Raw genomic sequence first — 24,964 nt, forward strand, 5'->3', positions numbered from 1 at the left:
TTCACAGCTATTATCACTGAATATCTCGATCTCTACCATCCACTACAACCATATTTCCCACCTAAATCTATCGTTTATGCCCGCTGGTGGGACGCGGAATGCACCGCCTTAATATCACGCCGGAAAGCAGCATTGCGCTCGTTTCGACGTTTGGGTACGTTCCAATCTTATTTACATTACAAAGTCATAGTAGCACAATCGAAAAAGGTTTTTAATGATAAACGCCGCCGAGCTTGGAAAACATTCATTGCCTCGTTAAATAGGCAGACACCGTCCAAACATATATGGAGAGCAATCTCTGGTCTATCGAACCGCCTCCTTAATCCACCGTCTACTATACATTTCAATATGGATGCTTTGATAAACTTTTTTCATCACCTCACGCCGGATTCGGTAGACCCTCAGTATGGTTTCGTTATCCCTCCTAGTTCCAATACTTTTTCGTCTCTCATGAGCCCAATTGACATAGACGAATTAAATCTGGTTATCAATACTTCCAACAATTCGACACCTGGACGGGATGCGATTTCGTATTCCGTATTAAAGCAACTCCCCCTTCTAGCTAGGCAACATTTACTTCACATTTTCAATCATTGCCTTGAGACGGCTCGAACCCCTTCCACATGGAATGACTTTTATCTAGTACCCCTGTTGAAACCAGGTAAAAATCCTCTCCTCACTGATAGTTACCGGGGTATCTACCTGGGCCAATGCCTTAGGAAACTTTTCCAAAAAAATCTTCTGGAACGCCTCAAATGGTCTCTCGATTTTTATAACCTGTTACCAAAATATCAATTTGCCTTCCTCCCGGGTCGTTCTGCCTCTGATGCCATTCATCTTTTGGTTACAGATATCAGTTTAGCACGCTGTCGGAAGGAACCCTTGTTGGCAATTTTCTTTGACTTACGGGGAGCATATGATCATGTTGACCTAAAAATTTTACTACAAAAATTGCTAAATTATAATTTTCCGCCGCTCTTTATTAATCTCCTTTTGAATATGCTAAGGCACAGATCACTTCAACTCAAACACTTCCCACAAATCTCAGCACGTCTGACCTCTACGGGGCTCCCTCAGGGGGATATCCTAAGTCCTATTCTCTTCTCAATTTATTCGATGTCCCTCGAGAACATTATTACACGCAGAGCACGTATGATCCAATTTGCTGACGATCTCGTGATATATCTCAGTCTTCCACAACTTGACGAGGTTTATAAGTCATTAAATCTGACGTTACTGGATTTTGGAAAGTGGCTCCATGATCATAACTTAGAGGTATCTTTTGCCAAATGTCGTGCGATGATTTTCTCTTGGGCTCGGCGTACAGATCACCCGCCTATTCGCTTCCAAGGGTTTTCGATCCCGATAGTCCAGTCTACTAAATATCTTGGTATTTACCTTGACCGGAAATTACTATGGCACTCTCACATCAAATACCTGGTGGATAAGTCCTTTCCAAAAAAATCACTCTTTGTTGCCCTACGACATAGATCTTGGGGATCCGATCCTAGTACGATGCTTCTGTTATATCGAAACATTCTTCGATCGTCTTTGGATTATGGCTCGGGGTTTATCGACACGGCGGCCAAGACCAAACTTAATCACTTGGATTCACTGCAAGTACAATTTGTTAAACTTTGTCTTGGGGCTCTACCATCTTCCCCCAACAATGCCACCCTGGTTGAAGCTGCGGAATTCCCCTTAAATCTGCGGCGAAAATTGCTAGCAACCAAGTTTCTTCTACGGACTTTATCTCTAAACTCTCACCCTCTCATCCCTAAATTATCTTTGCTCGTTCGCTATTATCACGATATGGGTACTCCGTTACACAGATTCCCCGCGCTGGCTTGGGCTTATTGGAAATTTAGCTATCTTCGCAACTCTATTCTGCGTAACCCGTCCACAGCTAACTACATCTTTCCCTTTCAGGCAAACTACTATGTCCCTGACATGATACTCCCCACGTCAGGGGAGGTCCCATCTTTTGGCCCGGCCCGGACACAAAGTGCTCGGAAATATGTCCATCACATTTTGGCACAGGATGTTCACACATTAGCACCAGTCTTCTATACGGATGGGTCCAAAATTTGTACCCCCCCAGGTGTGGGGGCGGCCTTTTTCTCCCCAGATCTTGTTCTAGGTAAACAATTCTCCCTCCCGTCGGAGACTTCTATCTTTACGGCTGAAGCTTTCGCCATCCGTCAAGCCCTCTTATACGTTAAGTACTCCCGCCTCGAAACTGCCACTATTGCTTCTGATTCCTTGAGTGTACTTCAGGCTTTACACAATCCCAATTACCGCTCTCATTGGTACATTCAGAATCTCAGAAAAATTTGTTTCGATCTTCATCAACGAGGTAAACAGATTAAATTTCTCTGGGTTCCGGGTCATTCCCATATCACTGGTAATGAACAGGCTGATCGCTTAGCCAAGGCTGCTGCGCATGGTCAGGGTGTGGCGTTTTATTTGATGTTGCCCTACATGGAATTTTGGAACGGTTGTTGCGAGACTCTACGACAGATTTGGCAGACTGAGTGGAGTAACCCCGCGTGTCGAAAAGGACGGAACTTATTCACAATTCTCCCGAATGTCCCACGTTCTCCGTGGTTTACAAAACATCCTTATACTCGACGTCACATTACGACTCTTGTCCGTTTGCGGCTTAACCACATGTGCACGCCGGATCAATTATTTCGGATGAAGTTGGTCGCGTCTAACCTCTGTCAGTGTCGAACGTCGATTGCTACCATTAATCATCTACTTTTTCAATGTCCGTTACTCGAAATTAGTAGGCGTAAATGGTTACAACCTTTTTTTCGTACACACTTCGCGTTACCCACTCAATTGACGTGTTGGATACTCGATCCCACGCCTACTACGGTAATTGCCCTCTCGAATTTCCTTTATGACACTAATTGTTTACTGTAGGTTCGGTGGTGTTGCTTTTCCTTTTCCCCTTATGTGTCGACCTGGTCTTGTTTGTGTTTGGTAGAAGCCGCCAAGTATCAGTCACTCTGGCGTGAAGTCTAGTACCTTGTGTCCTTGTGCTTTTCCTGTGTGGTAGATATGTAGTTGAATTCCTTTTTCCCTTTTTTACATTTTACATATTCTTGTTCATCTTCTCCATCTTTTGGGTTTGTTTAGAGGATGCGTGGCTGGGTATACCGCTCCCAAGCGAAGCCCATTAAATTATACGATCAAGACAAGACAAGACACTTTTATGCACAAAGATGTATACTGCTACTCATTCTCTTTGGTACTGCTCCTACTCTTTGGTTTTTGTTGTGTTGTGCTCAACGAGCTAGAATAACATAGAGGGGCTGTATACCTGACATCAGCGCTCCCTGCTTGAAGCAAGTTGATAAGGGGCAGCCATGTTAACGGTTGTCAAAACAAAGCGAATTGGCGCGAGAGCATATGTTGAGGTGACAGGGAGATCGTGCTTGCCAATTTAATTCCCTAAGTTTTAAGAAGTGAAAAGATAGATTCTCGCTTTCAAGAATGCCAGCCGTAAGCTTAGCGTATGGTTGTACTAATCGGAGTAATAAAACCAAGGATATATCGTACTTTAAGTAAGTATTACTGAATGATAGCCGAGATTCCTTTTTGTAATTTCTGTTTGTAATTAAATCCATTTTATTGTTTACTTAGCGAAAGTACGGATAGCCACGGTAATTATTTGTCGAATTTTGTTTCAGATTTCGTTTAAAGAATAAGGAATTAACTGAACAATGCGTTGTGAGGGCGAAAAGAGATAAATGGTATCCCACTCAATTCAGTTGCTTATGCTCTGTATATTTCCAGCCCTATTAAATGTTCATTCACATTTACAAATAAAGGAAATGGAACGCCCACCACCAAGAAAACGTAACCACAATCACTTATTTCGTTCAAACGTACACCAAGTATGATAAATACAGCATTTTACTGCTATTTTTGAAATGTATATAGCCTTTATTGTAGATATCTGTTGCCTTGGTTTTTAAAACTACGCCACACTTCATAATGGACAACTTTCAAGCTAGTAATCCCAGTATGATATGGTAATGGGAGAAACATGATATCCCCCCTATATTATAATAAATAATTACACTAAACGATTATTGTGGTAAAGTATTCATGGGCCGCCTCTGTGGTGCACTGGTTAGCGTGAGCAGCTGCCACCCCTGGAAGCCCGGGTTCGATTCCCAGCTCCGCCACGAAATTTGAAAAGGGGCACGATGGCTGTAACGGGATTCTATCAGCCTGGGGAGGTCAACTGAGTAGAAGTGGGTTCGACTCCCACCTCAGCCATCCTCGAAGTGATTTTCCGTGGTTTCCACTTCTCCTCTAGGCAAATGCCGGGATGGTACCTAACTTAAGGCTACGGCCGCTTCCTTCTCCCCCCCACAAGGCCCCTGTTCAGCATAGCAGGTGCAGCCCTCCCTCACAGTTGTATCCCCCGACCCAATGTCTCACGCTCCAGAACACTGTCCTTGAGGTGGTAGAGGTGGGATCCGTCGCTGAGTCCGTGGGAAAAACCAACCCGGGAGGGTAAACAGATTAAGAAAGGAACACAGTACTCATGAGGATGCAATAAGTTGAAAAATATTAACAGAATGAGGTTGTAACATATTATAGGTCCCTATGATTTTAAGGTTTCCTGTCATAAATATTTATGTCCATCGTTTTTATTCTAATTTACGCTTAACCACAACAGCCAAGCAGGGTAACGCTCTTGTTCCGATTTCAAGGCCTATTCGTATGTCACTGTGCGATGATTTCGAACTACCCTACAATCGACTGATCGTGATGTTGGCCTCGTCCTGAAATATGATGAAGTGGCGGTATTCGCTTTCATGCTTCAAGCTTTCGGCAACGGACTTTAATTCTCCCCCAGCGATTCTAAAATGCGCATTTTCTACACTTTTCGACATTTAAAGGCCATGCCCCCTTGGTTGTGTGACAACAGGAAACATGGCGGACGTTCGTTCTATTAGGTTCACCCAGGCAGCGCTTCCGCCTCTCTATGTTATTCTAGCTCGTTGGTTGTGCTTGTGCTCTTTTTCTCTTTGGTGTTTTGCCAAAGAGAATAAGTGGTGTTTTGCTGTGAGAGATGCTGTGACAGGTTTCGTTTTTTTGAGTGAAATTAGGAGAGACCTATCACAGTTTCTTCGTCAAAATGGAATCGAAACCTCAAAAAATGCCGAAGGTGGCGAAGGTTTGTAGGATTCAACGTCAGTCGTAGATGTAAATATTTGTTAGGGAAGACATAACCTCTAAAGGCCTCTAAATCTTTCTTTTTTTCATGTTTCTTTCTTCTAGGTGAAGAATAAAGCTCCTGCAGAAATTCAGATCACTGCTGAGCAACTTCTTCGAGAAGCTAAGGAACGAGATCTTGAAATTTTACCTCCAGTAAGTTTCTTATTTGTTTAAAGTGCGTGTGCAGATGTTCTGAAATAACTTGTCAGGTATAAGAACCTTTTCGTTTTATTTATTGATAGCCACCGAAGCAAAAGATCTCGGATCCTGAAGAACTAGCAGACTATCAACATAGAAAAAGAAAGGCCTTCGAAGACAGTCTCAGAAAGAATCGTACAGTAATAAGCAACTGGATCAAATACGCACAATGGGAGGAGAGTCAAAAGGAAGTTCCCAGGTATTATATTAATTATGACATTTTGGTAAAATATTATTCTTTCTACCTATACCTTGTTAAGTATTTTACAGAGCCGTTTAAGAATTCTGTGAGTTTAACACTAGGCCTACCATTGTTATGGTTTTTGATGTACTGACTAAGGCATTCAGTGTTATATATTGGTAAGGGTATAAAATATCCTCAGCATAAATCAGGCATTTTTAGCAATATAAATATTCCAAATATCTTGCCTGGTATACTGAATAGGAGAGTGAGATGTGTTCTATACCATAGCTAGGGACCCACGACCCCTTCTCTCTGCTACTTCCGGTATGCTTTTCTATAGTTTTCCTATGATTTTCCTCAACGTGATCTTGAGTAAGGAAGCGCCTCCATCAAAGCTATTTCTAGTTGTACAACAGTTCAACTTAGAGTATTTCTTTAAGCTGAGCTTATTGTAGATTGCTTTGCTGTCATTAATGTTGTTGATTGATCAAACATTGTATCTTGTGTGCAACTCTGACCTCCAATTTGAAACTCTTTGGCCTTTTGTGAAGCTTTATAGATAATTGGTGCTGCTTTATGGTCCAGAAGGCAATAACATTTTCTCTGTCTGCCAAGCATGCCAATGTAAATGTAAGTGCTCAGTTTCTGTGATCAAATTTAATAATATTAAAATGTTATTGTTTTTACATTTCACTAACTGCTTCTTTTATAGTTTCGGGAGATAATGAGTTGCCAGAATTTTGTCTTGCAGGAGTTCTTTTACATGCTGCTAAATCACGAGACACAAGACTAGTGTATTTGAGCACTTTCAAATACCACTGGGCTGAGCCAGGATCAAACCCACTAACTTGAGCTCTGAAAGCCACCCAAGTTACTCAAACTGGCATGGTCAAGTTCCATTGTATAATTTTGGCACTGTCGTTTGGTGCAAAGGATGCTTGAATGCGAGAGACTCATGTCTGTAAAAAAAAAAAAAAAAAATTACATGCATTACGTCGCACCGACATGGATAAGTCTTATGGCAATGATGGGATAAAAAAGGACTAGGAGTGGGATAGAAGGGACTGTGGCCTTAATTATGGTGCACCCCCAGCATTAGCCTGGTGTGAAAATGAGAAACCAAGGAAAACCATCTTCAGGGCTACCGACTGTGCGGTTCAAACCCACTATCATCCAAATGTAAACTGACAGCTACATGACTCAAACTGCGTAGCCACTGTGCTCATTGTCTGTAGATTTGTTGACATGTTAAAAAACTCCTTTTTCAAAGCAAATTGCCTACACTCCAATGCCTTAAAATTGGAGGGACATTAAATAACAACAAAACACATGTGTATTAAATACAGTTGAATCTGGTTTTTATGCATATCAAGGCGTAGAGCAAATTTTACGTATAACTAAGAAATACTTCCAAAATAAAAAGAACGCAGTATTTAGTATAAAAAAACCAGTCTCAAACTGTGTATTAAATATGCCATTGTTGTTGAGTTTTCATTACCGCACATTAACTTTGTATTCTTAGTGACATGTGATTGGATACATTTGCTCTCACTAAAAGCATTCATCAGTATCAAAAGTAAAATGACTTACCGAAGATAAGAAATTAAAACTGAAGTGGTATAACACTATTATTTGCTAGATTGAAGAATTTACCAAGCGAGTTTGCTGTGCAGTTAGGGTCGTGTAGCTGTGAGCTTGCATTCAGGAGATGGTGGGTCCGAATTCCATTGTCAGCAGCCCTGAAGATTGTTTTCCATGGTTTCCCATTCTTCACATCAGACAAATGCTGAGTCTGTACCTTAATTAAGCCACGGCCACTTCCTTCGAAGTCCTAACCCTTTCCTGTCCATTCATTGCTGAAGAAACCTTCAATGTGTTAATGGAACATTAAACTGCTAGGAAAAAAAGAAACTCTGAAGAATTCATTGCCAGCCCCGTGGTGTAGGGGTACGTGCCTGCCTCTTACTCGGAGGCCCCGGGTTTGATTCCCGGCCAGGTCAGAGATTTTTACCTGGATCTGAGGGCTGGTTCGAGGTCCACTCAGCTTACGTGATTAGAATTGAGGAGCTATCTGACGATGAGATAGCGGCCCCAGTCTAGAAAGCCAAGAATAACGGCTGAGAGGATTTGTTGTGCTGACCACACGACACCTCGTAATCTGCAGGCCTTCGGGCTGAGCATCGGTCGCTTCGTAGGCCAAGACCCTTCAAGGACTGTAGTGCTATGGGGTTTTGTTTGGAAGAATTCATTTCCAGAAGAAAAACATTCTGTACAAGCATGCAACTTTTCAAGCAAAGTATTTATTTTGCTTTACTTTTTAAAACAAATACTGTACCTTCTCTACAAACTTGATCTCCAACATCAAACCTAAGATTGTGTGATTTTAAATTTGTTTGTTCTTATACATTACCTGTCCTGGTATTATTACCCTTTAAGAACCCTCAGATATCTTTCTCTAAATATTTTAAATGTCTTTAATGGATTGCCATCTCTCATACTTCAATACTACATTGTTCTTTGCTCCATCATATGGAGTCCATGATTGTGAAGTAATGCCATCTAAATCTAAACATATCAATAATAATTGTTTCCAGAGCCCGTTCCATTTACGAAAGAGCCCTGGACGTGGACCACCGGAACATAACACTATGGCTCAAGTATACAGAACTAGAAATGAGGAACCGGCAGATCAACCATGCTCGCAATCTGTGGGACAGGGCAGTCACGATCCTGCCAAGAGCCAACCAGTTCTGGTACAAGTACACGTATATGGAGGAGATGGTAGGCAACATTGCAGGTACGTAAAGTTAAGTTACGAGTAGAGGAGTGCCCAGACATGAAACTACTTACAACCTTGGATTTTGTCTTTCTGTCAAATATCTAAGTGTATTGTTAACACATTCATGGGTATAATGCTATAAATACTAGAAATTTGGGGATGTACATATAAATTACCTTAAATTTTGTTTTCTACTTCAGAGGCCATGAAGTAAATGTTTAATAAAGCTCAGTATTATATTGGTGAGTGTGATACGTACTGTATTATGAATACAGTGGAACCTCGATTATCAGTTTTTGAAGGGACCATGGAGAAAAAACGTACATACGGAAAATAATGATTGTTCCAGATCATGTTTCATTTACAAAAGAGCACTGGACATGGACCACCGGAATGTAACACTGTGGCTTAAGTATACAGAATTAGAAATGAGGAACCAGCAGATCAACCACGGAAAAATGGAATATCTGTGAACAAATTTAAAACTTAAAAACTTCAGCTGAACACCACAATAATGAAACATGTACTGTAATTACAATCTTACAAAAGCTCCTACATAAATTGAAGCAATGCGCTGAAAAGGGATCTAACCGACATTTTTACTGAAAGTGTAGTTTTGACGGAATAAGGATCTATATGGACCTTCCTGCATAGTGGCGTAGTCATGTGGAAGAATTTGGAACTTGTTGCTGTGCTAGAGGGTGGAGAACTTATGTCTCGTGTGGAATAGGGATCTGACTCCAGTCCAAGATGGCGTTTTTCTCAATTAACTCATAATAGAGATTTTGGTAGTTAGACCCCTATTGAGCGCATCGCTTCAATTACACGAGTTGAATATTTCAGTAGTTTAATAAATGAAATTTTACTGCGGAAACATCGCTTTCCTGTGAAAACTTCTTTCAGGTCAGTAACTTTGTCAGCCAGGTTTGCTTTGTAAAGTGAAAAATATGCTATGAAATAACACCAAGCCAAACAACTATCGATCACTATTAGTTTTTTAGTTCTCTAATCTAATTAGATAAAACACTACTGTCAAGAATGAAAAAATCCTAGCAGGGGAAGAAAAGACGTAGTAAACTGGTTGTTTCTCGCGGTCTGAAGTAGGCCACAATCATAAAAAGAAGAAAATGCACATCCGATACAAAAGTGCACAACATGATGGCGAAATGCCTTTTTTATTTAATCATACCACGTTATTTAGTCATCGGTATATGTAGTAAGTGTATGGTAAATCTTGTGGAATTGTACCGCATAAATTACCATTGGGCCTGCTCAAATTTAAAGGTTATGTTGTACTTGAGAATATGGTTTCAGATGCAAGTACCCGTTCTCAAAAGTTCTGAAATGCATTATGTTCAATTCAGCCCATCACTAATCGCAAGCCACAAATTAAAAAAAAAAAAAAGGTTGTATGATTAAGATTATAAGAAAAAGTACAGATATGCAGCTACAGGTGAAATATGCCAACTGAGAGCTATAGCTATAGCCAAGGATATAGGCATCACAAGCTTCAAATCTAGCTATGGCTGGCTAACGAGATATTTTAAATCTTCAAGAGAAGGCTTCTAGAGAAGAATTGGTATCACGCAGCAGCTTCCAGTTGGTTATGAAGATAAGGAAGTGAATTTTCATCACTGTTGTAATAAATTTTTGCCAAGAATATTCACATATGCTATCACAAATTGGTAACTCGGATCAAATGCCAGTCTATTTTGAAATGTTGCTTCAGAACACTGTCAACAAGAAAGGGAAATCCAGCATAACAATAAGAACTGATGCCAATTAACAACAAAGGTGTACGGCCATATTGTGTATAGCTGGCGATAGACGAAAGCTACCACGTTACGTGTTATATTAAAGATAAGCCATTCTGTAAATATCAGTGAAAGACTTACTGGTGAATGGACAGTGACCTTTCATTTGACTGGATGATGCATACAGTAGAAGTCCGCTATAGCGAGTACTGCATATAACGAGAACTCCGTTATACCGACAATATTTTGCTGTCCCTTCAAAATTCCTATATTAAACTGTGTGTTATCGTTCGGTTATAGCAAGAGCTCTAACACTGATGCATCCGTTATTACGAGCGATTAAGCACGCGCGATTTCTTCCGTTATCGATAATTGTGCACCCCAGCGATTATGTTGCTTGCAATCGATTATCTTCGGTATCGTTTCCTCGCTATGTTCACTAGCGAGTTCTCTCATCGACATTCAAAAGCGATCAGATAAAAAATTAGATGTAGGGTTTTTCCAGCGTTTGCTCTATTAACCAGTGTTTCGTCTTAGGTCTGACACTAGACACGTCAGAGTGGGATGTGTCAGACCCTACCCACTGACGCTGGGGTGCATGCAGGTGAACTTATCAGAAGCCTATTTAAGAGGCACAGTCTGATGTTGGAGTCTGTTAGTAATAGCCATCGACTGCTGTTCCGTAAAGAAAATTCGAAATGAAGGAGAACTTATTTTCCTAATAAATGCGTAAATAACGTGTCCGATAACAGTGCTTAACTCGTTAAAAATAAAGGCTGACTAAACGATCGCTTAGTTTTAATGCTAAATACTGCAATTTAGTAAAAATGGGACACACCTCGAGATATGGCAGAGTGCATAACTGTTTTCACAGGTTAGTTTATATTTTTTCGCGTCTGGTTAAATTACGGAAAGGTTATTATCATGTAAATTTATAGCGAGAAGGTTATAATTTCTCTACTGGCGCTTGAAGTATGTTTTCATCATATGTATAGTACGGTTTGAATATGGAAACAAAACGTTTGCCACAAAATGCGATCGATCATCTTTGGTACGGTATAGTTTTTTCACTATGTGCATTTGCGAGCTCTCTCGTCGACATTCGAAGGCGATGTTGGAGTCGATTAGTAATACCCAACGTCTGCTATTCTCTAAAGAAAATTTAAAATGAAAGAGGATAACAAGTTTTCGTAATAAATGCGTAAATAACGTGGCCGATAGCAGTTGTTAACTTTTTCAAAATAACGGCTGAAGTAAACGATCTCTTAATTTTAATGTTATATATACTGAAATTAAGTAAGAATGTGATATACCTCAAGATATGGCAGAATACATCACTGATTTCAGAGGATAGTTCATATTTTCTTATGTCTAGTTAAATTTTGGAAAGGCTATTCACATGTAAATTTTAGCGAGGATAACTCATTCCCCTACATGCGTTTCAATTATGTTTTCATGACACATATACGATTAAGTTAGGTGACGTCATTTGAAGAAGAAAACTCTGGAGTGATACCGTATTTCTCCGAATCCAAGATGACGTTTTTTCCCTAAGAATCTCATGCGAAAAATCAAGGGTCGTCTTGCATTCACGGCCTAACAGGAATGAATACCACTGGCAACTCTCGCGGTAACCACGCTGCTTCTTTTCACCACGCGCACGCACACACAAAATTCGTTGACAATAAACGACCGACTCTTTATTATACATCGCTAGCCGTGACAACCAGTTGTACAGTGCCTGTGTGTAATGTCACTGGATCTCGGGAAATAGTGAAGAGAGAATCACATTCTATTAACCTCTAAAAAAACGTTTCTCAAATCTGCAGAATAACATCAAAATATGCGAGCCTTCGAATTCTTAGAAAGGCCACGGCTACTCAGTGGCAGAGTTATAACGCGTCTACTGTACCTGACTCTTAGTAAAATTGAATTTCATAGACAGCAAGAATATTTTTGTGATGGATAGTAGTAATGATATGTGGAACAAGTATTGCCGGCAAATTTTCAACGGGTTCTCATCGATATTATGATGCCAATTTTAAGTTAATGGTGATTAAAAACTCGAAAATGTAGAATAATTTTGCAGCCGCAAGAAAATATGGCATAGGCCTAACTAAAGCCAATATTTGGCGTCAGTGTGAAGACGAAGGATACAAAAAATGCATTCAGTGGTCCTCAACAAGGACGCTCTAAAGAAGTCGAAAATGAAATTGTGAGGTACGGATATGTGTACGAAAAATACAAGGGCGGAAAGGCCATACTGTGGCGCATTAAACTCGTTCATTGACCTTCAACGTCTGCGATTAGGTCTATATATCACTAGCCGCTGAAGTTGGCCGTACCCGGTAAGCTAGACGTGCGTGTAGCGGTAGCCGGTTACATCTGACGCTGAGTAAAAATACCGTAACAGTTTTATAAACAGCAAGAATATTTTCCTGATGGATCGCCGTGAGATGCATGGAATGGGTATTGCCGGCAAATTTTCAACGGGTTCTCTTCGGTGTTATGATGCCAATTTTAAGTTAATGGTCATCAAATCCGCGGATATAAAGAATAATTGTGCAGCCGCAAAAAATGCGGCATAACGAAAGCCAATATTCGGCGTCTAAAATAGTATAAAAATGTGTACTGCACAACAGAAGCATTCATATGATTTAATAAGCACTTTTTGAGCCTGATTTAAATTTTTGAAGGAAAAAGTGGGGATTGTCTTGGATTTGGAGCAATACGGAACTGTAATTTTTTCAGAATGAAATTAAACATACACTTTCACGTAGTATCGCATTTCTAAAAATAACAAACAAGTAAGTCGTAGTGTGGATATCATCTGCGGAAACGCAAGTTTTGAACAAACTGATTGCCGTTTCATACCGATTTTAATGTGTATGGGCAGTTTTCGGACTTTTATACAAATATCAGACATAACGACAATCTGCTATAGCGAGTAAATTTTCTGCTGTTGTGAATTCTCGCTATAACGGACTTCTACTGTATTTGGCAATATAATGTAAAACAGAAGCTGAAGGTTTCCACCTATTCAATTCTAATAATATGAAATTTATTACCTATGTTTGGCATTGTCGCCTAGGCGCATTTCTAAATGTATGTAACATGTTGGTTCTGGATATCTTCCGCAGACATACAACTCAAGAAGTGCAACAGAAGTTGCATCAAGGGAAAACCGATCTGGTGTTTATCCATGGAGGTCTAACATGAACCTTCCAATCACTAGATGTGTGCATAAACTGGCGATTCAAAGTGGCACTGAAACTGCGATACACGCAGTGGATGCTTAACGATGAACACTAATTCATGGAAAGTGGAAAAATCACTCAGATTTGAGGGAGGGTAAAATGTGCATGGGGCTCCATTTCGCTACCATTAGTGGAAGAAGCCTTAAAAAATTGTGGTATGCAAATTCAAACTGAGGATGACGCTCTGTGGGAAGATGGCGACATCAAACCTATAATTTTGGTGCAGAAGAGCAAATGACGGCATGTATTCTGGAGAACTGTCCACTTAGAACTTTCAGAAATGGTTTGGAGATTTGTCACTGTGTGAAACCATATGCACAGGTCTTAACTTTGTTTTTTTCCTAACTTTACTCTAGTTGTTTATATTAACTTCATATACAGTATGTACTTGTTAACTGATTGGAAGATAATTAAACAAAAATATTAAATATAATACACATGCTAAAGGAAAAGGGTACTGGCGTTAGGTAAGATTTTGAGAAATTTTAGTATCGACAAATTTTTATGCATTTGATAGGTAAACTTAAATGGATGTAAGACTTTTTCTTATTCCTGCAGGGGCACGTCAGGTGTTCGACAGATGGATGGAGTGGGAGCCTGAGGAACAAGCCTGGCTGACCTACATTAAGTTTGAGCTCCGCTACAAAGAAATTGACCGAGCGAGAGTAATATATGAGAGGTTTGTCTTTGTGCATCCTGAAGTTCGAAACTGGATCAAATATGCAAGGTTAGTTTCTTCACCTCTTCAAGTTCTAGATAAGTGCCCTAGATCTATTTTGATGAATTGTTGTTTGAGTAAATGTTATGACTATATTTCAGGTTCGAGGAGCAACACGGTTTCATCAGCGGGGCACGTAAAGTCTATGAACGTGCTGTGGAGTTTTTTGGTGAAGAGAATATGGATGAAAAGCTTTATATAGCCTTCGCAAAGTTTGAAGAAGGACAGAAAGAGGTAAACTTCATACTATCACATCAGAGGTTGTTTTACAACAGTAACCTAGGTGCTTAAGTGCCTAGAGATCAAGATACAAATTCGGGTGTTCTCAGTGTTCATCTTGAGTGTAGGCTTTGCTTGGGTTATTCCATTGTTGCTCTAGGAAAAAGTTAAATCAAATCTCAAATATTCCTTTCTCCCAGAAAATTGCAGTAATCCTATTTTGTCTTATTCTAGTAAATGAAGCAAACCTGGCCTATGTGTATTTTTGTGGTAGTCATAGTTGTTGTTTAACAGGCAGAATTACAGGCAAAATTACAAAGTTCTGGCTGAAGGTGTAAGGTCAAGTAATCTTCCTTATATTGTGTGATTTGTTTATGTGAAAATTTTATCATGAAGTCATCAGAATTTGAACCTCAAGTTCAACAATAGGAAGCCAACTGCTAAATCAAAAAGCTACTATGTTTTTCTTCAGATACTATAATACATATGCAGCAATAACATTCAATATCAGAAAACAATCTTTTGGTACCGGTAAGCCTATAGCAGTGATGACTTCTATTCATCAAGTAGCCAATAACTACATACATGATGCATGCAACTATGCTCTGAATGGCTTAGCCTCTGTATTGACAGTTCCCAAACCATATGACCAAATTCACTTGTATTACGAATGCACATTGCAAAGAAATGCTCACAAACTAAAAACTCTCTCTGCGCACTTACTAACAACTAACACTAAAATGAAATAATTAAATTATTAAGTGTAAAAGATAATGAGAAATTATTTATTACTCACCACTATAAGGCTAGCGCACTGCACTCGTGTCTACTTTACAGGGATCCTGTTTTGCTGTATTCTTGTCAGTGTCGGCAGCTTCTAAAGGTATTACTAAATTTTCTGCTGCATTCGCCTCCACGCCTTCATTTTCTCATGCCTCGCGTGTCTTTGAAACCCTCAGCAACAACCGACTACTTTGCTTTCATTGTTGGAGCCTTGTTGGGAATTACAGTGGGATAGGGAGCAATATTATTACACAGTTTGAATACTCATTAATGAGAATTTAAATAATTTCTGAAATTTAGCCCTGTTCTTCTTATGGCAATCCCAGTTCTCCTGGATCTGAACACATACAGAGAGTTGAGTACAAATCTGTTTGCTGTAGCAGAATGTAACACAAAAATTCTTACCCCGTTTCTTCAGTGGGCACTGCCATTTTCCCATAAGGTTACTGTTCAGCCAAGGAGCTCAACTTTTAATTATATTAATCTCCAGAGTAATTATTATTGATGTCTAACAGTTGTATCAGCACGCAAATAGAGTTATAACAGTGTTGGCGATTTTCTGCTTGATGATTAACATGAATTTTGTTTACTGAATATTTATTGTAAGACCGAACTCTGCTTACTTCGCTGATGCTTTTCAGAAGGAATTGAAGGAGTTCTGAATTGTCAGCGAGTGTCACAGAGTCATCTGCATAGTAGTTGGTGTTTATTTACTTCTTGTTGGTCTTGATTCCCTTATCAACTTTGTCCAGGACAGTTCTAAAGACAACTTCAGTATATAAGTTAGAAATGTTTGGAGTGGGATACAACCTTGTCCCACATTTTTATATATTGATCCCTTCAGTAATGTGATCTTCAATTTTAACATGAACTATCTGGTTCCAGTTCAGCTTCTTGATGGTGTTCACTTTTTTTTTTTCTTCTCCAAGCTCACTTAAACTTGCCTAGTTTCATAAAATAACCTAATTAGACAATTCTTTGTAGTATATCCCACAAAGGGTGTGCAGTGAATTAGGATGTTGGAATGTTTTATCCAAAACTGAAAGTGTGAATGTAAACATTTATAATTTACCTAGAAGAAAACTAAACATAAATGGTCTACAGCAAATTCTTTTAAAGTCATCAATTAACAAAAGGGATATGTGTTTGTTGAAGCATGATCGGGCTCGAGTTATCTACAAGTATGCTTTGGACTACATTCCTAAAGATCGAGCTCAGGAACTATACAAGGCTTACACTATCCACGAGAAGAAGTATGGAGACCGAACTGGAATAGAGGATGTCATTGTCAGCAAAAGAAAGTTCCAGTATGAAGAGGCAAGTTTGTGTTCAGCTGTATTAAAGCATTTGATTTGTCAGTTGAAGAAATTTGAAATATATTTTAAAGAATATTTGTTTCTGTTTCAGGAGGTGAAGGCAAATCCTACAAATTATGATGCTTGGTTTGATTATCTTCGATTGGTAGAGAGCGAGGGAAACTTGGACATAATTCGGGAGACATATGAACGGGCAATTGCTAATGTTCCTCCTACAAAGGTATTTGTACAAACTTTCTATTTTGTATTGTATATTGATTATTTGTTTGAGTGTCAGACCAAGAAACTGTCAAAAACTCGTGATTAATTCAGAATTGCTTTCAAGATTTTCAGTGTCATATAAAAGTACGGGATAATGCCGTAAGACTAAAAGAGATATTTGGTACAATTGAAATTTAATTTGGAAAAAAAAAAAAAGCCAAACAAACAAGTAAATCTTAATTTTCAAATAGAGATTTAGTCTCTGAAATCTAACCAGAAGTGGAAATAATTGCCAGGTCTTAAAAATGTATGTATACTGCAGACATGAAAATTTATTTTAATTATACTCGCTGACCAAGAAAAAAAAAAGTTAAGCACCTAGAAGGAGCGGTAGAGAGCTGTGCATGTTGGAAGGTCATTGGATTATACAGAACCTGAAGGGTTGCAGTATCAGATCAACAGGACAACACAGCTAGCAGTTCAGGCATACGGCTGGTCCTATGTCCGTAGAATATCGCATGTTGAGCAATTTAGGTCACATAGCTGTCAGCTTGCATTCAGGAGATAGTGGGTTTGAACCCCACTTTCAGCAGCCCTGAAGATGTTTTTCTGTGGTTTTGCATTTTCACACCAGGTGAATGCTGGGGCTGTACTATAATTAAGGCCACAGTCGCTTCCTTCTTGCTCCTAGTGCTTTCCTATCCCATTATTGTCATAAGACCTATTTGTGTCAGTGCGACATTAAGCAAATTGTAAAAAAATAAATTAAAAACTCACACCCTTCGAGCCTGAATACTGTACATGCACCAAGTTGGTTCAGAAGGGCATCATACAGCCATTGTATTCTCTCCTGAGGCAAGTTGATCCATAGCTGTCGTAACTGGCCATTTGTGTTCCATAGATCAGCACTGGGATGGAATTGATGTCCAACCTGATTCCACATGTTGTTTTCTTCCTCTCCTCCTTTCGATTTTGCTGACTGTGGATTACGTTTATTCAGTTTCAGCTGCTTCTCCTCTCTTATGTCCATGGTGCGTGGGTTCAGGATCTCTTTCTTTGGAAACTTTTGGTGTTCTTGATTCTCGACTTGTAAGTTTCCATGTTGCTGACTTCCATTCCTTGTATTGCCATTTCTTTCAGGTCCTTCTTCATCTCCTCATGCCAGCACATTGCAGCTTTCCTGGTCTCGAGAAGCCTTACTATCCGGTTGGCGAGTATTCCCGTGTCCATTCTGTAAATGTGTCTGAAGAACATGGCTGTCCTCTTCCAGATGGTGTCAAAGATCTTTTCTGAGATACAATTCTTGGTTTCTTTTCTTTCTGTATGATCCATCCTCTGTTCTGTGGGGGTCCCAGTATCTTCCTTAGAATTTTTTTCCCTACCAGTTCCAACTTCTTGACCAATCCTATTTTTGTCAGGTTCAAACATTCAGCTGCATGTAAGGCTTCCAGATGGATCAGTGTCTGGTAATGTCTGAGTTTTGCATTAATCAAGATCATCTTCTTGTTCTAGGTCTACATAGTTAGTTTGTAAACCAAGTTCATCTTGTTGATCCTCAATATCAGTGCTGCTTTTTTGGACAGGTTGTTGTCTATCCACTCTTCCAAATATTTAAATTTCTCCACTTTCTGAAACCTTTCTCCCTCCAATGTCTTTCATCTTGGTGCTGTTTATCCACCCTTTCTCCCTTCACTATCTTTCATCTCGGCCCTGTTTCCCTACCCTTTCTCCCTCAACTATCTTTCATCTCAGTTCTGTTTCGATGCTGGTCATGTACTGCGTCTTCTTGAAGGAGATCTGTAGGACGGATCGGGAAATGCTGACCACAGGGGCCTATTCCACAAAAGTATGGTCTTGTACATTACGAGTTACTAGTGTGGGTTCTTGTAATGTATGGAGTTGTACATTTCTGTTCCACAAAAGATTGAAAGTCTCTTGTATATTACCAGTGAATTGTTACAAGTTTTACAAGTGACGACATATCAATAAACATACTATGTCATAGCATGAATCAGCTGTTTATCTTCGTATTCCATTCGTTGAATTAGGTTATGCTTGCCTCATTTATCGTAATATCGTATTTTAAGGTAACTTATGCAGCAAAGATTCAAAGAACTAATATTCCTGTGAATTTCTTAATGCTACGATGTTATTTTTCAGTTTATTTCTTTGATGATAGGAAATTACTCCGTTATTATCACCCATTCTGTTCTTCGGCGATCCTCGCGAAAGTTCCACGATAGTCTGACGTACCTTGGTCTGTCATTTAGGAATCAGATGCCGCTAAGAACGATATTCGGCCGCCAAACTTAATTGTTACGAAATTGCAAACTCTGCATGAATTGTTAAAATGATGTCAAGAGAAACGGTTATTCATTTTGAAGGAAATAGAAATATATTCGTTTTGGTGCATTCAGTGAGAATCTGAAAAAATAAGACAAAATAAATGGTTGGATGGAAATATTTGACTTAGGAAAAGCTCATGGAGCTTTTGAGAGGAAAAGTTGGACGTATGTAAGAGATATTCTGCTCATTAATGATTTCAGGAATGTCCTTCTTGGAACACGTTTGTTCAGTATTTTCAGGCCAACGAACAATTTGAGGAAATTTTATATCATTTATTGCAGCTACCACAGACGGAAGATTTTGCCATCCCATGCATATCTGCAATACCGTGGTACTGACCACTATTTCCTAGCCAATGTAATGTTAGTAACTGTTGTTTAGCAGAGGGAGATTTATTTCTGTTCATAGGATGTTTTAACCTATTTCCAATATCTATCAAAAGTTCTTCCACTTATATTATGCTTAACCTAAAACGTTCACTGTATTCAAATACAGTGTTAAACTGGAAGTTTATTCTTTCCCTGTACAGACGGTAGTTTCATTTTCATCACCATCACTATCACTACTGCTAGACCTCATATTTATGAAAATATATCTGAAATAAGCATATTTAAATAGCACTAGTACATTTATATATTACTGTCCTTTCATTGGTAGAGAATACTTCTCAATTCACTAGTAAGTTACAAGTACAAGTACTTTCGTGGAATAGACCCATAAAAATTCACTGGTAATTTGTAAGTATGGAGTAGTAAAGTACAACTGTAGAAAATTCTTTTGTGGAACAGAAACTCTGGTGTTTGTACTAGTTACTAGAGAATTTACTTGTAATGTACAAGAACGTACTTTTGTGGAATAGGCCCCAGGAGTACCTCAACATGATGCAGGCAGTCCATAGATACATGTCCCATGTGTGGACATGCATTGTCTTTTTGAAGGACTGTACCAGGATGCTAACTCCACCGTTGTCTGGTCCCAATAACGGAATGAGAAAGGAGGACAGTTAGGTGGGTTGGCAACCAGCTTGTAAAAACAGCTAACGCCGAGTGTTGAGCGGCGGTAAATAACTCAACCCGCTAAGGTAGGCCAACGGCTTTGGGCGGAGGAGCCTCCGTAGGCTTGGATGATGGTCCCCCAGTGCAGGAAATGCCACTGAAATCCAGTGTGTTCTGACCCAACAGCAAAGCAGGAGGAGGAGGAGGAACCTCTTATTTCCTAGTTCCCAACGGCTGTGGAGGTGGAAGAGGTCATGCCAGATGGATTGGCTGTAAAGGCGCAACTAATTTGAACTCTTAGTCTGCGGCAGTCCATTGCAGTTCTAATGCTGGAAACTGCATGTCTCGTGCTATATGTGCCACATTGGAATGGCTCCAGGACCATAGTGCGTGGGTCACTCCCCGGCAAGTTGCAATCGTCCCTAAACAAACTCAAGTCTATGGCATTCTCTCCTGCTCTTCCTCTAAAAGCCCAACGGCAATGGGATAAGGATCTGAATGAAAACAGGGAAGGCTCCAGGATCAGACAACATTCCTCTTGAACTCAATTAAAGTGGAGGCTCGCCTCTAAAAACCAGGCTTTTCTATCCGATTCTTGTAATCTGGAAAACCAAATATGTTCTTGCTGCCATGAAAAACTCCAGGATAGTTACAACCTTCAAGAAAGGTAGTCGCAGTATCTGTGGAAACTACCGTGGTATATCCCTGCTCTCCATAGCTGGAAAAATATTTGCTAGAATCTTACTGAATTGACTTCAGGTTTTTTTTTTTTGCTATTTGCTTTACGTTGCACCGACACAAATATGTCTTATGGTGACGATGGGATGGGAAAGGCGTAGGAATGGGAAGGAAGTGGCCGTGGTCTTAATTAAGGTACAGCCCCAGCATTTGCCTGGTGTGAAAATGGGAAACCACGGAAAACCATCTTCAGGGCTGCCGACAGTGGGGTTCGAACCCACTATCTCCCGATTACTGGATACTGGCTGCACTTAAGCGACTGCAGCTATCAAGCTCGGTTCAAGTTGTTTTTGAGAGGTTACTACTTTAATCTCGGAATGGGTTTCATGCCTCTCGTGGTACAACTGATACGATCTTCTGAGCAAGACAGCTCCAGGAGAAGTGCAGAGAACAAATGACACCTCTGTTCTTTGTGTTCTATGACCTTGAAAAGGCCTTTGATACGGTTCCTCGAAATGCTATGTGGATGGATTTGAGGCATTTTGGATGCCCCGAGCATTTTGTTGGTCTGATCCAGGTTCTCCATGATGATATGTTTGGTCAGGTACTGTATTAGAATGATATCTCAGAAGAATTTCCAATCACAGATGGACTCAAGCAAGGATGTGTACTTGCACCTACACTTTTTGCCCTGTACCTGGCAGCTATGCTTTATGAGACAACGCCTGCAAACAACACAGGTGTTGAAATTAAACATCAGTATTGCGCCCGTATAGAGAAGTCGGAAAGCAAGAGACATCTCAGGGGTGCTCAGTAGGACTTGACATTAATGGCTGAATAAACAAAAATAACAGGATAAAACAATAGCAAATGAAATGAATGGCCACAAAGAGCATGAAAATGAACGACACCAGAGGCTCCACAAGCCTAATACTCTCTGGTTGGAAAAGAACAAGTATTGACCAAGGGAGACTGGATAGGAATGATAAAAGTAAAATTGCTGGCAAAAGCAAGTTGAAATAATGCTAGACTCAGCTAGCAAAAAAAAAAAAAAAAAAAAAAAAAAAAAAAAGTTGAGAGCCCAAGGAAATTTACCCCTGTTAGTCAAAGGATGTGCCCCCTTCCCTGAATGCTGCCATACCCACAGACAATCATTATCTGTGGTAATGCAGAACCAAGATTCATTGCTGAACCTCTGACTTGGTGTTAAAGCTAAAACTTTCTGCCTTGAATAAATTTGTTGTTTTTTCTCTTTTTTATTGAACTAAATTAATGTCAGTTTAGTTTTCAAGGGGGAAGTTCAAAACCACTGTTGAGTGAATTTTACGTACTGGCCCTAAATATGTGTTTTTTCCCTTAATAAACAAACAGAAACCAAAATGACCATTAAATTTATTCAAGGTTTCAAGTTTTGAAATAAACGCATGGTATATTAAATGTTAACAATAGGGTAAAATTAATTTGCTTAAGTAAGAATAGCAATGACCAGAAATTCTATCGGCTGGCATAGCGCATGCTCCAGAATATTGGGCGACTGGGCATTCCATTATGACATCATGGGGCATTGCGTTGGGGCTGCCTGCTTTATGGAGTCACATTATTTACTGCTGCTTGACACTCAGCATTGAGATGTTGGCAAATTGGTGTACTCCATTACCGTAGCGAGTTAACCCACCAGACGTGCGTTAATGCTGCTGCTGTAGAAAAAAAAAAGCCCCTCCTTACAGGTCATGAAGGCCATTCATAACCATGTTCCTGTGTGGTTAGCTCTATCCCTGACCACCTTGGCCCTCAGTAATTGTTACTCATTTTAGGTGTAGGCTAAGGATTCTTCAGTCAATCAATCCATCAATCACTACTGATCTGCATTTAGGGCAGTCGCCCAGGTGGCAGATTCCCTATTTGTTGTTTTCCTAGCCTTTTCTTAAATGATCGCAAAGAAATTGGAAAATTATTGAACATATTCCTTGGTAAGTTATTCCAATCCCTAACTCCCCTTCCTATAAATGAATATTTGCTCCAACTTTATCTTCATATTGTGATCTTTCCTACTTTTAAAGACACCACTCAAACTTATTCGTCTACTGATGTACTCCCACACCATCTCTCCTCTGACAGCTCGGAACATATCATTTAATCGAGCAACTCGTCTCGTTTCTCCCAAATTTTCCCAGCCCAAACTTTGCAACATTTTTGTAACGCTACTCTTTTGTTGGAGATCACCCAGAACAAATCGAGCTGCTTTTCTTTGGATTTTTTCCAGCTCTTGAATCAATCCTGGTGAAGGTCCCATACACTGGAACCATACTCTAGTTGGGGTCTTACCAGAGACTTATGAGCCCTCTCCTTTACGTCCTTACTACAACTTCTATACACCCCCATAATAACCATGTGCAGAGATCTGTACCTTTATTTACAATCTCATTTATGTGATTATCCCAATGAAGATCTTTCCTCATATTAACACCTAGATACTTACAATGATACACAAAAGGAACTTTCACCCCATCAACGCAGTAATTAAAACTGAGAGGACTTTTCCTATTTGTGAAACTCACAACCTGACTTTGAACCCCATTTATCATCATACCATTGTCCACCGTCCATCTCTCAACACTATCAAGGTCACCCTGCAGCCGCTCACAATCTTGTAACTTATTTATTACTCTGTACAGAATAACATCATCTGCAAACAGCCTTATCTCTGATTCCACTTCTTTACACATATCATTGATATATATAAGAAAACATAAAGGTCCAATAATACTGCCTTGAGGAATTCCCCTCTTAATTATTACAGGGTCAGATAAAGCTTCGCCTACTCTAATTCTCTGAGTTCTATTTTCTAGAAATGTAGCCACCCATTCAGTCACTCTTTTTTCTAGTCCAGTTGCACTCATTTTTGCCAGTAGTCTTCCATGATCTACCCTATCAAATGCCTTAGATAGGTTAATCATAATACAGTCCATTTGGCCTCTGAATCCAGGATATCTGCTATATCTTGCTGAAATCCTACAAGCTGACCTTCAGTCAAATAACTTTTCGTAAACCCAAACTGCCTTCAGTCAAACCAGTTATTAATTTCGCAAACATGTCTAATATAATCAGAAAGAATGCTTTCCCAAAGCTTACATACAATGCATGTCAAACTGACTTCTTAGGGCTATGTGCCTCCCCAGAATGAGAAATTGAACCCAACCCCTTCCATATGAACCAAGCGTATTCTACTGCGTTTACCTATGTTACTATAGCAACAGTTTGTGTTTGTTTGCATGTTTCTCTCTGGAACACATATTTTTCATAATGTAAGTGAAATTATTTTTTGTTGAATTTGTTTTGAATTTTAATTTTCTTTCAGGAGAAACAATACTGGCGTCGCTACATCTACCTCTGGATTAACTATGCCCTCTTTGAGGAGCTGGAGGCAGAGGACATTGAGCGGACTCGTGAGGTATATCGAGCTTGTCTAGAACTACTGCCTCATAAACATTTTACCTTTTCCAAGATATGGCTACTGTATGCTCACTTTGAGATTCGGCATAAGAACCTCACAGTGGCTAGGAAATCTTTGGTGAGTCCGACTTTGTCTCTTTTCCAAATGTTAATGTTCTGTTTTATCATTTGTGTGGTGTCTTACTTGACTCTCTCTGCTTTCAGGGTATGGCTCTTGGCGTATGTCCAAAAGACAAGCTTTTCCGTGGTTACATAGATCTGGAAATTCAACTTAGAGAATTCGATAGATGTAGAATATTGTACGAAAAGTTTCTCGAATTCGGTCCGGAAAATTGTGTCACATGGATGAGAGTAAGTATTCATGCTGTAACAACCAATATTAGTTTGTTTTAGAACATTCTGTTACTTATAGGCAGGATATTTTTCTTTTATCTTCTAGAAATATAACCACGATGGTGACTATTCAGTCAAGTAGATGGACTCGAGTAACTTCGCCGTTTCACTGTTACACGGAATTGTATGCTTTTCTGTGTAGTGGAGAAAATGTATGAGCACAAAGTGTGTGTGTCTGTAATGGAGTACAGGAGTGTTGTTACTGTGTTGTTGTTGTATCTTATGGCTAGTCCGGATTCCAATCCATCAGCTTTCTTGCGTTCCAGTATAGTTGAGTGAGAGTTCCTGAAGTTCTGGCTGTCACATCAAGTTTGTTGCAATGTAGCAGGTGTTCCTTATCCATTTTGCTTCCAGGGTCATGGCAAAGTGTGCATTTTTCAGATCTCAGGATGTTGATTCGTTTCAGATGAGCTGCAAGACAGTCGTGGCCAGTGTTAAGTCTGAAGAAG

The 24,964-nt window shown here is 39.6% G+C and overlaps 1 protein-coding gene across 2 annotated transcripts in view; it reads left to right on the top strand.

Annotated features, from left to right (window-relative positions):
- Positions 1–5,064: 5,064 nt before the first annotated feature.
- Positions 5,065–24,964, top strand: part of crn (pre-mRNA splicing factor crn) — a 35,352-nt gene continuing 15,452 nt past the window's right edge. For both annotated transcript variants that reach the window (XM_067155776.2, XM_067155778.2), the window contains exons 1-10: positions 5,065–5,200; positions 5,305–5,394; positions 5,484–5,638; positions 8,218–8,420; positions 13,972–14,140; positions 14,233–14,365; positions 16,289–16,450; positions 16,541–16,669; positions 24,028–24,240; positions 24,327–24,473. In XM_067155776.2, coding sequence (XP_067011877.1) covers positions 5,162–5,200; positions 5,305–5,394; positions 5,484–5,638; positions 8,218–8,420; positions 13,972–14,140; positions 14,233–14,365; positions 16,289–16,450; positions 16,541–16,669; positions 24,028–24,240; positions 24,327–24,473 — 1,440 coding nt within the window. In that variant the 5' untranslated portion in view covers positions 5,065–5,161. The remainder of the gene's footprint in view (positions 5,201–5,304; positions 5,395–5,483; positions 5,639–8,217; positions 8,421–13,971; positions 14,141–14,232; positions 14,366–16,288; positions 16,451–16,540; positions 16,670–24,027; positions 24,241–24,326; positions 24,474–24,964) is intronic.

Source organism: Anabrus simplex, chromosome 11 (genome assembly GCF_040414725.1).
Source record: "Anabrus simplex isolate iqAnaSimp1 chromosome 11, ASM4041472v1, whole genome shotgun sequence".
Classification (NCBI taxonomy): Eukaryota; Metazoa; Arthropoda; class Insecta; order Orthoptera; family Tettigoniidae; genus Anabrus; species Anabrus simplex.